At 44.8% G+C, this 13,422-nt stretch overlaps 1 protein-coding gene across 2 annotated transcripts in view; it reads right to left on the bottom strand.

Annotated features, from left to right (window-relative positions):
- The window catches only part of TMEM150C (transmembrane protein 150C), a 45,372-nt gene that overhangs the window by 16,502 nt on the left and 15,448 nt on the right, over positions 1–13,422 (bottom strand). The window contains exons 1-5 of one of the 2 annotated variants that reach the window (XM_060247128.1): positions 6,874–7,023; positions 3,492–3,573; positions 1,818–1,871; positions 376–408; positions 179–246 (exon numbers count right to left, since the gene is read on the bottom strand). In XM_060247128.1, the coding sequence (XP_060103111.1) occupies positions 179–246; positions 376–408; positions 1,818–1,871; positions 3,492–3,573; positions 6,874–7,003 (367 nt within the window). In that variant the 5' untranslated portion in view covers positions 7,004–7,023. Of the gene's footprint in view, positions 1–178; positions 247–375; positions 409–1,817; positions 1,872–3,491; positions 3,574–6,873; positions 7,024–13,422 lie in introns of those variants that run through there. The other variant, XM_060247129.1, reaches the window with a different exon arrangement.

The raw sequence follows: 13,422 nt of genomic DNA, 5'->3' as shown, positions 1-13,422 counted from the left end.
CTCAAACGAAGATTTAACTCAACTGTGAGAACTATGCGACAGTATCAACACCTCGTTGACTCTCCAGTGTTTGATCTTGGACATTTACTGGGCAGAGTCCTACTATACTGTGACAAAAACTAGGAGAGAGAGAGAGAGAAAAAAGGAAGAAACCAGGCATTCTTCATGCACCTCCTACCTAGAAATGCTGCCATGTTCATGACTTGGCTAAACACACAGCTTGCAGGAGGGGCATCACCTGCAACACTTCAAAAATATAACGTGTATCATTGTAACTCTACTAAGCCTGCAGCAAAGATTAGATCAATCAACAGAAGTACATTGATAAAAGAATGGGCCTTGTTGAAATGAAGAAGAGGAAAACAACCTCATTACCTTATATAAGGTGGCTTCAGGGGACCTGGTTTCCTAAGTGAAATTGGAAAAAAAAAATTGCAGAGTTTGTAACATTATGTTGGAGAGTTCATGGCTCAATGCAGATTATTTTCTAGCCCAGGAGTCCTCAACCTTTTTTGAGTCTGCAGGAAGCCTTGGAATTCTGACACAGGGTGGCAGTGTGTGCAGCCATAAAATGGCTGCTGCAGGGCATGAAGCCAGCGACAGAAATGGCTGTCCCGGCTTACCTTCAGTAACACAATGAAGATCCTTGTGCAGTGGTGGCAGTTGCTGCCAAAGCACTGTTTTTAAAAATCTGCATAGCCAATAAAATCTGCAGTGGCCAACCAGAAGCCACACTTGGTGGAAACTTCAACTGGTCCACCCACTGTTTAAAATCAGTTGGGAGGCTCCAAGAAAGGTGTTGGGGGGTACCAGGGTATAGATAATTTTAAAGATGCAACTTGCTTTATGGATAAACAAATGCACAGCACTAGTACCAAATATCAAGCAGGCTATCACAAAACAATGTCTAATTAATAAGATAACTGGTACAGTTCCTTTACTGACTCACATTCTTCTTGCTGTTGTTTGTCTGGGCAAAGAAATTTTTCTCCCTCTCCCAAAATACTAGAACTTAAGGGCATCCAATGAAGCTGATGGGCCATAGGTTCAGGATGGACAAAAGGAAATACTGCTTTACACAGAGAGTGATTAAGATGTGGAATTTGCTGACAGAGAATGTCGTGATGGCCGCGGGAATAAAGAGCTTTAGAAGGGTATTAGATAGATTCATGGAGGATCAATCTATCAATGGCTACCAGCCATAGTGACTGAGGAGAATGTCCACTTCCAGAGGCACTAAGCTTCTGAATCCCAGAAGCAGGAAGCAATATCAGGGGAAGGTCCAGAGGAATTGGTTGGCCATTGTGTGAGACAGGATGTTGGTCCAGATGGCCTACGGTCTGATCCAGTAGGGCTCTTCTTATGTTCTTATGACCCAAGAACTTGTCTGCAATCAGAAACTAGTGGCAACTGGTAGGAGGGGTTGTGGGTGAGAATATGGGGCACCCATGGTGGTGGCTTTGGCACCACGTTTCTTGAGATAAAAAATGGAAACTACATGGGTAGCACTACGAATTAGTGAAAACTCTCTGGGAAAACCACAGAATTTTCACCAATTTCTAAAGAAACTTCCTTTTTAAAATACTATAATAGCAAAGTCCCGCAGCCAGCCCTCAGGGTTTTCCCCCCTCTGTTTTTCCCCACCACCATGTGGAGCAGCAGTGGGCAACAGGAGCAGGGAGTAGGGGAGCGGGACCCTTATCAGGCTCAAAATACTGTTCAAAAGAATAATACACAACCTGATGATGCTGTGAAGTACTCAAAATATTGAATAATGAGGGCTTTGTCATTAGAAAATAGCTTTTCAAGTACTTTACCTTTCTTTCACATTTAGTGGGAGAATTTTGTTGTCCTCTACAGCTATAAAATATCTGCCAACAGATAAATGGAGAAGCTGAGATATTTTTTAATACAACCATTGTTTGTTCATTTGTTTTTGCCTGTTTGTTCATGGAGATGGAAGGAGTTGACACAGCAGGTGGCCTGGAGGCAGGCAGATAATTCAGCAAAGGAAAGAAGGCAAGATATTGTACTGACTGCAGAAATCAGTTTCCTAAGAATCTTAACCCTTCCTTCCTTCCTTCCTTCCTTCCTTCCTTCCTTCCTTCCTTCCTTCCTTCCTTCCTTCCTTCCTTCCTTCCTTCCTTCCTTCCTTCCTTCAGCAAGTATCTTATGGATACAAAAATATACATGGAAAATCCTTGCTGAGTGTCAAAAGCTGAAGGATTATCTAAACAAATTTTCCAACAGCATAGAGCAGGCAATGACAAACCACATCTGAACATCTCTTGACTTGAAAACCCTACGGGGTTGTCACAAGTAAGCTGTGACTTGATGGCACTTTACACCACCAATGGTTCTGTTTTGGATAGCCCAGGCTAGCCCAATCTTGTCAGATCTCAGAAGCTAAGCAAGGTTGGTTCTGGCTAGTATTTGGATGGGGAACCACCAAGGAATACCAAGGTCATGATGTAGACCTTGGTATTTCAAGGCAAACCACCTCTGAACATCTCTCGCCTTGAAAACCCTATGGGGTCACTTTAACTAATCTGTGGCTTGATGGCACCCCCCTCAACCCCTCCCTCCCACAAAACTACAACAACATAGAGCTAATGAAAATAGTGGAATGGTATGAAGTAGTCCAATCTCATCAGATATCAAAAGCTAAGCTGGGTCAGAGCTAGAACTGAAGACTCTGCAGCAAGGGGAATGCATTGACACACCACCTCTGCTTCTCGCTTGTCTCAAAAAACCCTTGCCAGGGTCACCAAAAGTTGGTTGCATCTTGACAGCTCTTTTTATGCTATTAAGTCTCAGCCAATCTATAGTGACCCTGCAGGGTTTTCAAGGCAAGAGATGCTCAGAAGTGATTTGCCATTGCATCCCTCTGCATAGCGACCTATACGTACGTATGTACGTACATACATACATACATGCATGGAGCTAATTTATAGAGTCTAGACTTTTTCAAGTACTTTACCTGTGGAGGTAGAATCTTAATTGTGTTTCAGAGATACAACATTTACATCATATATATCTATCTGGGAGTACCGGGTTTGATTCCCCACTCCTCCACTTGCACCTGCTGCAATGGCCTTGGGTCAGCCATAGCTCTGGCAGAGGTTGTCCTTGAAAGGGCAGCTGCCGTGAGAGCCCTCTCAGCCCCATCCACTTCACAGGGTGTCTGTTGTGGGGGAGGAAGGTAAAGGAGATTTTGAGCCACTCTGAGATACGGAGTGGAGGGCGGAATATAAATCCAATCCAATATCATATCTATCTAATCTATATCTATCTTTCCTGCAAATGGATATTTTCAAGAGACAAAATATGTATCACCATGAAAACAATGGAGTAGATCAACAGAGATCTTCCAGCCATAATAATGTCCCCTTAGCAATGAGTTACCTCGCCTTGACACACACTGTGTCTTGAAAATCTCTTCCTTCTAGGAACCATTACAAAAAACAGAAGAAATCAGAACAGTTGCTTACACAATCCATAGTCCCGCTGAGGTAAACAGTGTCAGTACAAGAGGTAAGAACATCCATACGCTGCATTTCTTCCCATCCATGCCTGAGAGAAAGAAAAAGAACAGTAGTAAAACAAAGCAATGACAGAGGCACTTAGTCAGCCTGAGAGGGAACTGTGTCCTGATCCGGTGGGTAGCAACCCTGGACTTCTCAGGAAGTCTCCCAGGGCCCACTGTGCTTAGCTTCTGAGATCTGATAAGATAAGCCTAGCCTGGGCTATCCAGGTCACAGTGTTTGTTCCTATGCCACCCATCCTTAAAAAGCAGGGGTAGTGTCTAGAGTTTTCATGAGACTCCAAGAGAGCTCATACATTTATTTTCCTAGCCCCTAAAATCCAATGACAGCTCTGACTGCCCTGTCTTAAGATTACTCAAACTTTGTTTTAAACCTTCATTTGGCACTAGGAGCAAATTTTGCGTAAAATGTAACAAATTTAACATCTGTACAAGAAGCAGATGGCCAGGCTAGATTTACACAAACTATATTTTTCCTAGTCGCTAGTTATATTTCCTTCTCAACACGGCACCCTTCTTCCTTAGTTGTCATAAATTGTTTCCATGTGTGTAGTATAGCCAGGAGATCCTACTATTGTCTACAGCCAGAAGATCTAGCTCTTTAATATTATTCTAGGTGCATACCCAGAAGGCAAGGTAGAATTGCAGTCTCTGCCATATGAGAATTAATTAATTAAATTAATTAAATAGTCATCATAAATCTCTTTCTGTAGCCACACAGCTCTATGCCAGCAAACATCAACATTCTGCAAAAACAGGGAAAGACAATGAGCCTCTTCTGCTGATAACAGACAGGCATTTTGGGGCAGATTGGAGGCATCCCGAACCCTCCACACGCTCCAGTGTGAGGTGGCCCTACCCTGTCTACAAGGTTGGCTTTGTGTGATCAGACAGGGGGCATCTCAGAAGTCAGACTGCTCTTTTTGACTCCCCCAACAAGTTAAGCGCTCAAGCACTCTGGGCAGGTTTTTTTTTGGGGGGGGGCTTGGGGGGGAGCCAGAAGCGGCTTGGGGTGGCTTGGTGGGTTCACACCGCAAGATGCTTCACTTGCGCGCTTCTGCATCCAGACACCAAAGAGGCGACTGGCATGCGGCTCAAAAATTTGCTACCGCTTCAACAGTGGTAACTTTTTGAGCCACTCTGAGGATTCTGGAGGATGGGTGAGTATGGGATGGGGATAGGCAGCATATGTTTGGAAGGTTTTTTTCATGTCCGTTTCTGAGGCATCTCTGAGTCGGCCCAAACTGCCCATCTGCTATCAGCCTTCCTGTGTTTTAAATTTGCATATGTTTCTGTAGATTGGCATATTTTTCTGATGAACTCAGAATTCGAGATTCCTCATTGCTATAATCACGCTTGATGTCAAATAACTGAACTGAGGGTTATCCTGGGAAACATCTCTCTTCTGCACTTCAAAAGCTTAAGGATTAGTTAATAGAGATAATAGAAGCTGACACCTAGAGACATGCTGTCAGGAGCAAAAGTCAATCTCTCCACACTTCTAGCTTTCTCATAAGAAACCTCTGTCTATGCTGAATTTTTATTGAGTGCCAGCCCACAAAATGTTAAACCCCATCCTTTGAGACTACTCCACACCTACCACCTCTCCTTATTAGCCTGCTTTAAAGTATTGTGCCACTTTCTTTCCCTGCACTTTCCTTCCAGCCCCACCATGCTCCATGCAAGAAATGCTAACTGAAGAGTTTATTTCATAAGAACATAAAAACAGCCCTGCTGGATCAGCCCAGTGTCCATCTATTCTAGCATCCTGCCTCACATAGTAGCAAACCAGTTCCTCTGGAGGACCAACAACAGGGCACAGAGGCCAAACATAATGTTGCCTCGTGGCACTGAGATTCAGAGGTTTAGTGCCTCTGAATGTGGGTTCCCTTCAGTCACCATGCCTAGTTGCCATTGATAGACTTAGACTTTCAAAGAATGCTTGAGTGACAGCCTAACAAACAGCTAGCCTGTAGAAAAATGTCCTGTTCTTTTAATAGAGGCTCGCTGAGGTCTTTTGCATCACATATTACTTGATCCTTATCTAGAGGTGCCAGAGATTGAACCTTGGACCTTCTGCATCGAAAGCAGAGGCTCTTCCACTGAGCCACAGCCCTTCTTAGAACTCTGCTGGATCAGAGCAAAAGCACCACACCTCCCTATTTACTTAAGGTATTTATACCCCACACACTTGGTCAGCTGCCTTTTCAACAGAAGTTTTAAAGAGGCAACTCATAAGCAGAAGATCAGAGATTTGCGGAAATCAAAAGGAGAGCCATGTAGTGCAAAAGTTCAAAGGAGAAACAGATGCAAAACCAGCAATACTGTTCCTATCCTATGCAACAATCAAATACAACTGGCAGCATTGAAAACCATCTGTAACAACACAGATTCTCACACACAGTGTGGAGAGCAGAGAAAAACATCATCAGCACCCAAGAAGAAGGGGAAAAGCCACCTTAGTGGAAAATGAAAGCCTTCAAGGTCTATGGAAAACAAGAGAAAATTAGGATATTTCCAGCTTGAGCCTAAAGTTTAACAAGCTCCATTTCATTACACATATACAGTCATTGTGACCTTAAAAAATCCAATTTTGTGTGATTACTGAACATCCCTACAAGTAAGGTTGCTAACATCCAGAAGAGGCTTAGAGAGCTCCTGGAATTAGAACTGTTCTCGAGACATCAGGTTTCCCTGAAGAAAATGGATGGTTGGAAAGGTGGACTCTGTGGCACTAGACCCTGATGACATCCCTCCACTTGCCCTTTCCAGGCTCCAAATCTTCAGGAATTTCCCAGCCTGGAGTTGCCAATCCTATGTACAAGAGGCAGGACTTCATTAGAGCAAGCCAGTGTTCTATAGGTCAGACATTTTCTTATACAATCACTGCAGAAATGTGACTGTCACTGGATGAGAACATTAACCAGCTTCATGAGGTTACCAGAATGTGTGAAACTGCCAGCAGAGACATCATCTCGAACCCAATTCTTTCCAGAACAGGCATTCACAGAAGTGCCCTTTAAGCAGTGGAAGCATGGCTCTGGAGACCCTGTTTTGTGCTGTTGTAACTTTTAAAGACCTGGAAGAACAAGAGTGGGACCAGGTGCACAAGTCTTGCTTCCCTACCTGGCCCTGACAGAAAACACCTGCATGGCACCTCTACACAACTATGTGGTGTTTTTCATAATTAAACATTACAGAATCACAATAAGAGAAAGCCACAGAAAAGCAGCCTCCATACCAGGGTGTTTACAACTACCCCAAGAGGGGGGCTGTAAGCTGGGATGGGGGACATTTGGACCGGAGTCTCTGTTGTGGAATAGACTCACATGTAAGCCATGGACTCAGCTGTCTATTTGTTGGAGACTGGGATGGTTCCAAGTGATCCTTTGGCACTTCAGTGGTTGCTTTGTGGCCTTGCATCCTGGCCATCCTCTTTTTCCCAAGGGTCTCTGCCATCTGTGTGCATTCAGGTCAGGAGATCACAAAGTGCCTTAAGGTTGGGAAGTCTCAAAATCATATCTCCCCAGCACTATTTCTTCCGTGCTGAGGTGTTTAAGCAGTGTGTGAAGGTACTAATGGCTTCCTGCCACCATGTCCCACAGTCAGAATATCAGGAGTGTTGCAGAGTATGGAAAGAAGGAAAATGCAAGCCAGAAGGGCATTTCATTCCCAAATAGCAGGCCTCAGAGATATGGACCCTGCCAATCAAATACAGCAAGCTGTTTTTGACTGGCTGGCTCTTAGAAGCCAAGAAGACAAGCTCTGTTTGAGATTGCCGACTATGGGTTGGCAATCTCAAACAGTCAAAATCCTGGAGAACTGGGGTTGGAGCCTGGTATGGATGAGTCTTAGGGAGGGAAAGGACTTCGGTGGGTTAGAATACCATAGAATCCACTCTCCACAACAGCCATTTTCTCCAGGGGGACTAATCTCTGTAGTCCGGAGGTCAGCTGTAATTTCAGATCCCCAGATCTCACCTGGAGGCTGGCAACCTTTGTTTGAGGCCTAATTCACAATCTGTTGAGGTGATTTTTATTTGCCATCATGTTGCAGCCCACATACAGCAACCATAGAGGGTTTTAAAGGCAAGAGGTGTTTTGCCATTGCCTGACTCTGCATAGTGACCTTGCACTTCCTTGGAGGTCTCCCATCCAAATAATTAACCAGGTTAGCAGAAAACGGAGCGTGTGCATGCGTGTCTGAGTGTACAATGGGCATTCCACTATACCCTATGGAGACCAGTCCCCGCAGGGTATAATGGATATACCCTATAATGGATATACCCAAAGGGTATAATCAATAATGTATACCCAAAGGGTATAATCAATGCGTATCTTGGGCTCTGGGGAGCTGGGTTTTGGGGGGGGGGGGTGGGTTTAGATAGAGGCACCAAATTTTCAGCATAGCATCCAGCGCCTCTCCTCAAAAAAGTCCCAAGTTTCAAAAAGATTGGACCAAGGGGGTCCAATTCTATGAGCCCCAAAAGAAGGAGCCCTATCCTCCATCATTTCCATGAAGAGAAAGCATTTAAAAGGAGCATGGTCCCTTTAAATGTGATGGCCAGAACTCCCTTCAGAATTCAATTGTGCTTGTCACGGCCTTGCTCCTGGCTCCACCCCCAAAGTCTTCTGGCACCACCCCCCAAATCCCCAGATATTTCCTGAGTCTCACCTGGCAACCCTAAGAACAGTGCTATGTCAGGAGAGGGGGGAGCTAACCTAGAACTCCCCCTCCCCCCGAAACTTGTTTGCTATTTGCAGAGAGAGACCGATGGTGGATCTGTCTATCATATTTGAATCCCACCCTTCTTCTGGGCCTGAGGCCGCACAAGAGCCCTGTGAAGTAGGCCAGGCTGACCAAATGTATTTGGCCCCAGGAGAGCATAATGGTTCTCTGTGGAGTTCAGGTGATATGGGGGCTGAACTGGGGGACAGTGGAGCATGAGCTATTAGCCACAGTGTGTGTGTGTGTATATGTAATTTTTTTGGCCACTGTGTGACACAGAGTGTTGGTCTGGATGGGCCATTGGCCTGATCCAACATGGCTTCTCTTATGTTCTTATGACAGACCCATCACTCCCCCACTCTGAGGCAGATTTTTCCCGCCAAAATTCTATTCCTTGCTGTGGCTGAGCAGCCCTAAGTAGAGGGTTAATATTTGTGCTTTTGAAACTGTTTGTCCCACTGTGTCACACTGAATATACCTTGGCTTTTTGGCTCAGCCCAGGTACTTGTTTGGGAAAACCAGGAGCCTTCTTGTTTCACTCTTTGAAACAGCACTGGAGACAGTATAACATTCAAATAGAAAAACCCAAAGTTATCTAACAGGTAACGGATGGGTAGGTGTAGTCAGGGGTTGCAAAAGCTGAGGTAAAACTTGCTGGTAAAATAGATTTCACTTCTTTTTATAGGCAAAATAGTACAGTAGAAGCTTGTTTGCATATATTCTTGGTTCTTTAACACTGAGCAATATTTTTTCTAGTATTTTAGTTACAGCAACAAAGTTTCTCCAGAGAGTTTCCTATGACAGTGCAGTTTCCCTAGAGCTGGTCTCTTTCTTTGAGCACCTAACTTGCCCCTTTCCTGAAATTATAATTTATTTTGGTCTCTTGAGTTGACTAAAATGCCTTCCGCTTCACAGCAGACCCGGGGTCCTCCTCAGAACCAACCCCCCTGAGAAACAGGGAAGGAATTAATCTTCTCCTCAGAAAATATAACTCTGTTCGTTTTGACTTGAAAGGGAGTTTCAGCACACTACACACTCACTGTTGCCAAATCACTATCCCAGTTCTGGTGTCTGTAAAGTGTACTTCAGCTTAGGCTGACATTTCTCCCTCAGGATAGGAATACTACAGTTAAAGCAAAGGAGTCTTTCCCCTTCTGGTGAACCTGTCTGACTTTTCCTGTCAGACCAACTGACCGCTTGTAGAATGGTTCTAACTGACAGAACCTCCAGAAAGGAATGAACTAACTGAGAGCTGATTTGGTGTAGTGGTTAAGTGCGTGGACAGTGGCGGACTGGCCAGGGTGTCAGCTTGCCAGATGGCATGTGGGCCTCCTTAAACATTAGGCAATATGTTAAAAATGTTAGTGACCTTTTAGTAGCTTAAAATATAGTAGAAGTTTCAGTATTATTACTGTAATGCAAGTAAAATTTACATTATATTTAGGGCTGCCAGCCTCCAGGTGGGGCCTGGGGATCTGCTGTTTTTACAATTCAAGTGTCCTGGAGAAAATGCAATCTGTATTTACATTTAGTATCTACTGTATACTGCCAGTAATATGTACAATATATGTACACTGTAATTACATACATATGTGTGTGTGTGTGTGTGTATATATATATATATATATATATATATATGTTTTAGTGTACCTTTTTTCCACATGTATTTTTTGAAAATTTTATTTATTCCTTACAAAAATTAAATGATAGCCTTATAGTTGCAGGTGGGCCTCCTATGTCTCCTAGCAACCAATATTTTTAGACCCAGTCTGCCATTGTGCATGGACTCTTATCTGGGAGAACCGGATTTGATTCCCCACTCCTCCACTTGCACCTGCTGGAATGGCCTTGGGTCAGCCATAGCTCTTGTAGTTGTTGTCTTTGAAAGGGTAGCTTCTGTGAAAGCTCTCTCAGTCCCACCACCTCACAGGGTGTCTGTTGTGGGGGAAGAAGATAAAGGAGTTTGTAAGCCGCTCTGAGTCTCTGATTCAGAGAGAAGGGCAGGGTATAAATCTGCAATTCATCTCTCTTCAGTACACTGGTTAGGGCTGCCTTCCCCTAGGTCTCAGCGGGCATTAACCCACCCCGAACCAATGGGATGATGTCTACTTCTGGGTAACATAATCATGCGACCCACCTCCAGAATGCCCTCTCCCAATCGAACGGGCAAGGGAATCTGGCAACCTTACTGGTCATATAGTTTATCTCAGCTAGCACTAGTCAATCAGAGAAGAGGAGCAGCCTGTCTCTCAAATTCTCCATTCTAGTGACGTGTTAACCCTTCACCTCCCATATCTCTTGATTTTGCTGCATTTGGAAACCTGGTTTTAAGTGCAGTCTATCACATGGGGTTTGGGGAGAGGCTGCATGGTCTTCCATCCAAGCAAGAATACTAGCAAGGGATGATCAGCTTAGCCCTAGAACAAGATTCGGGCCCGTTAGCATTTTAAAGACCAACGCGATTTTCAGGGCATAAGCTTTCAAAAGTTGAAGCTGACACAGCTTTGGATCTTGAAAGATTATACACTGGGAATTTTGTTTGTCTCTGAGGTGCTACTGGATTCGAATCTTGTTCTTGGATTGCAGATCAACACAGCTACTCACCTACGCCTAGCTCCAGTTACGGATAAATTTGAACTCTGTTCACTTTCCAATCATTCTTTCTTTACACTCACCTTTCTTTGCGTGACTTTGTCTTTTTTTTTTTAAATCCTGCAGGCAGGGCCTGTCTCTCTTTACTGATGTGAGCCGTTTTGGGGAGAGAAGGGTCTGAAAATCAGGATATAAACAAAATAAAAATAAAATAAGTGAAGGAATTAAGGGGGCTTCATTCTGTTCTGCAGGGGTGTACTCACCTGAGCAGGGCTACAATGGCTTCTGTGCACATGGGACTTGGCATGGCAGTTGGGCGGGGGGAGGAAGCTCTTTGGAGCTGCACAGGTTGTGGGAAAGGGTCAGAATCAGAGGAAGGGGACAGGTTGATCTTCCCAGGAGAGGAGGATGAAGGTGATTCTGTCCTCTGGGACTGTGTGGGCATCTCTAACGGAATGGTTGCTTCAGGGACCACAGCTTCCTGAGAGGATATGCACCATGAAATTAGACCTTCCCAGTTTTTGGATCTCTCTTCTGACAGCAGATATGGGATCCTGAGCCCCGAAGTGGGCAACAAGGTATTATGGTTACAGGAATCTGTCAGGGAAAATAACTGGTCAGGGAGGAACCAATCTAGACTGTAAGGATGAGAACAAATGGGCATTTTGGGGTGGCAGGGAGGCATCCCAAATCAGGACGGCCCAAAAAGAGCCATCCCGGAGCCTTCCCACGCTCACCCACAGCCCGCCAGCATCCCGTCCGTGAGGTGACTGGGTGCCGCCACACAGGAAGGCGACCTGGAACCAGATTCCTTTGTTTCCCTGGGGGGGGGGGGCGCTCTGACTGGTTTCAGTAAAAAAAAACAACAGAACAGCTTGGGGCAACTTGACAGCTTCAGACTGCCAAGTCGCCTCGCGTGCGCCCTTCCCCGTCCAGACGGCAATCCGGCGACTGACGGCCGGCTCAAATATTCGCTACCACTTTCAAAGTGGTAGCTTTTTGAGCCGGGTGGAGCAGCCGGAAGGATGGGGTGAGTGCGGGATGGGGACGCCTGGCATACGTCTGTGTGTAGAGGGATTTTTTGGGCCAACTTCAGAGGTGTCTCTGAGTCGGCCCAAAGTGTCGATCTGTAATCAGCTGAAGTGTCCTTCCCAGAGGGTTTATCCTTCCAGGCTGACTTTGAGTCATCCCCAACCATTAGATACCGGCGGAGATGTAGAGCTAACTCATTCCAACCCCTTCCCCTTACTGCTCCAGAGACCTCCAGACAGGTAAAGGCTATCTAGAGCACCAGTATGATTTTTTTTTTAAAAAAATCTTAATTTTTTTAGTTGCTACTTAACCCATGTTGCAGAGACTTATAACATGTAAACAACATTGAAAACCAACAAAATCAGATCATGCACATATAATATTTATATTACTCACCACCATACCACCATTGAACCAGCCCAGAACATCTGATTAATCTCCAAAGGCCTACCTGAACAATTCAGCCTTAAGAGCCTTGCAGAAACTAAGCAAGTTCCCCAAGATGTCAGAGGAGGAGTGTAGAAAGTCTATAGAGTAGGGGCCATAACTGGGAAGGCCCTTCCCCTGGAAATGGCTAACTGAACCATCTGGGGACCAGGCAACCACAAGAGGCCCCAAGAGGATGACTGAAGGAAGCATGGGGGCTACAACAAGACAGAGATGCAGTTTGAAAAAGTGATGTTCTAGGACTCTGAGTGACTCAGGTTCAACTCTCCGCTTGTACAATGGAAGCTTTGTAGACAACCTTGGGCCTGTCACAAACTCTCAGCCTGGTCCATCTCACAGGATTGTTTTTATGAGAAAGGGAAAGAGGGGCGAATGATGTTGTAAAGCTGGTTTGAGTCCCAACTGGGGAGAAAAGTGGGATATAAGTAAATAAATGCAAATGCATCTAGGGACTGCTGATATCCGTCTCTCTAACAAGCCGACCTTCTGCTGCCATAGGTAGGCACTGCAGTCTAGCTACATACTAGGTTGACTCCAATGGATGATTTTACCAAGAACTTACCTTTCCCCACCATCCCTAAGCAACCCACAACTTTACTGAGGACTGGGAGATGACTAAGTGTGTGAAATAGGATGGAGTGCTGAAGGGACAAATGGAAATATGGAAAAATTGGTTCTTTCTCTTCCATTCTCTTCTGTCTCCTCCATCAACAGAGAAGGAAGAAAGGTAATTTTTCCTTATTTCACCCTTGTTGCTGTGTTCCATTTCACTTGCAAAGCTCTCCCAATCATCACTGGATATTTCTGGACAAAAGGCAGGGGACCTGGGAAAGAAGGGGAAAGATCTGCTACACTAAGTTTCTGTGAACTCTTCCACTGAATTCAACCCATTGAACATATCCAGACATCAGTCAATATTTTGCTATCACAGCACTACAGCAGTCGTTTGCAACTGGATTGTTCACACAGCTGTAGTGAAATGGTAGTGCAATGTCCAACAATTTGTGAATACAGCTGTTGTGATGGGGGGGGGATGCATTTCAGAATGTAGACACGGACTGTACACTGCAGTGCTCCTT

Source organism: Heteronotia binoei, chromosome 9, assembly GCF_032191835.1.
Source record: "Heteronotia binoei isolate CCM8104 ecotype False Entrance Well chromosome 9, APGP_CSIRO_Hbin_v1, whole genome shotgun sequence".
NCBI lineage: Eukaryota > Metazoa > Chordata > Lepidosauria > Squamata > Gekkonidae > Heteronotia > Heteronotia binoei.
This window is presented reverse-complemented; position numbering and strand designations above follow the sequence as displayed.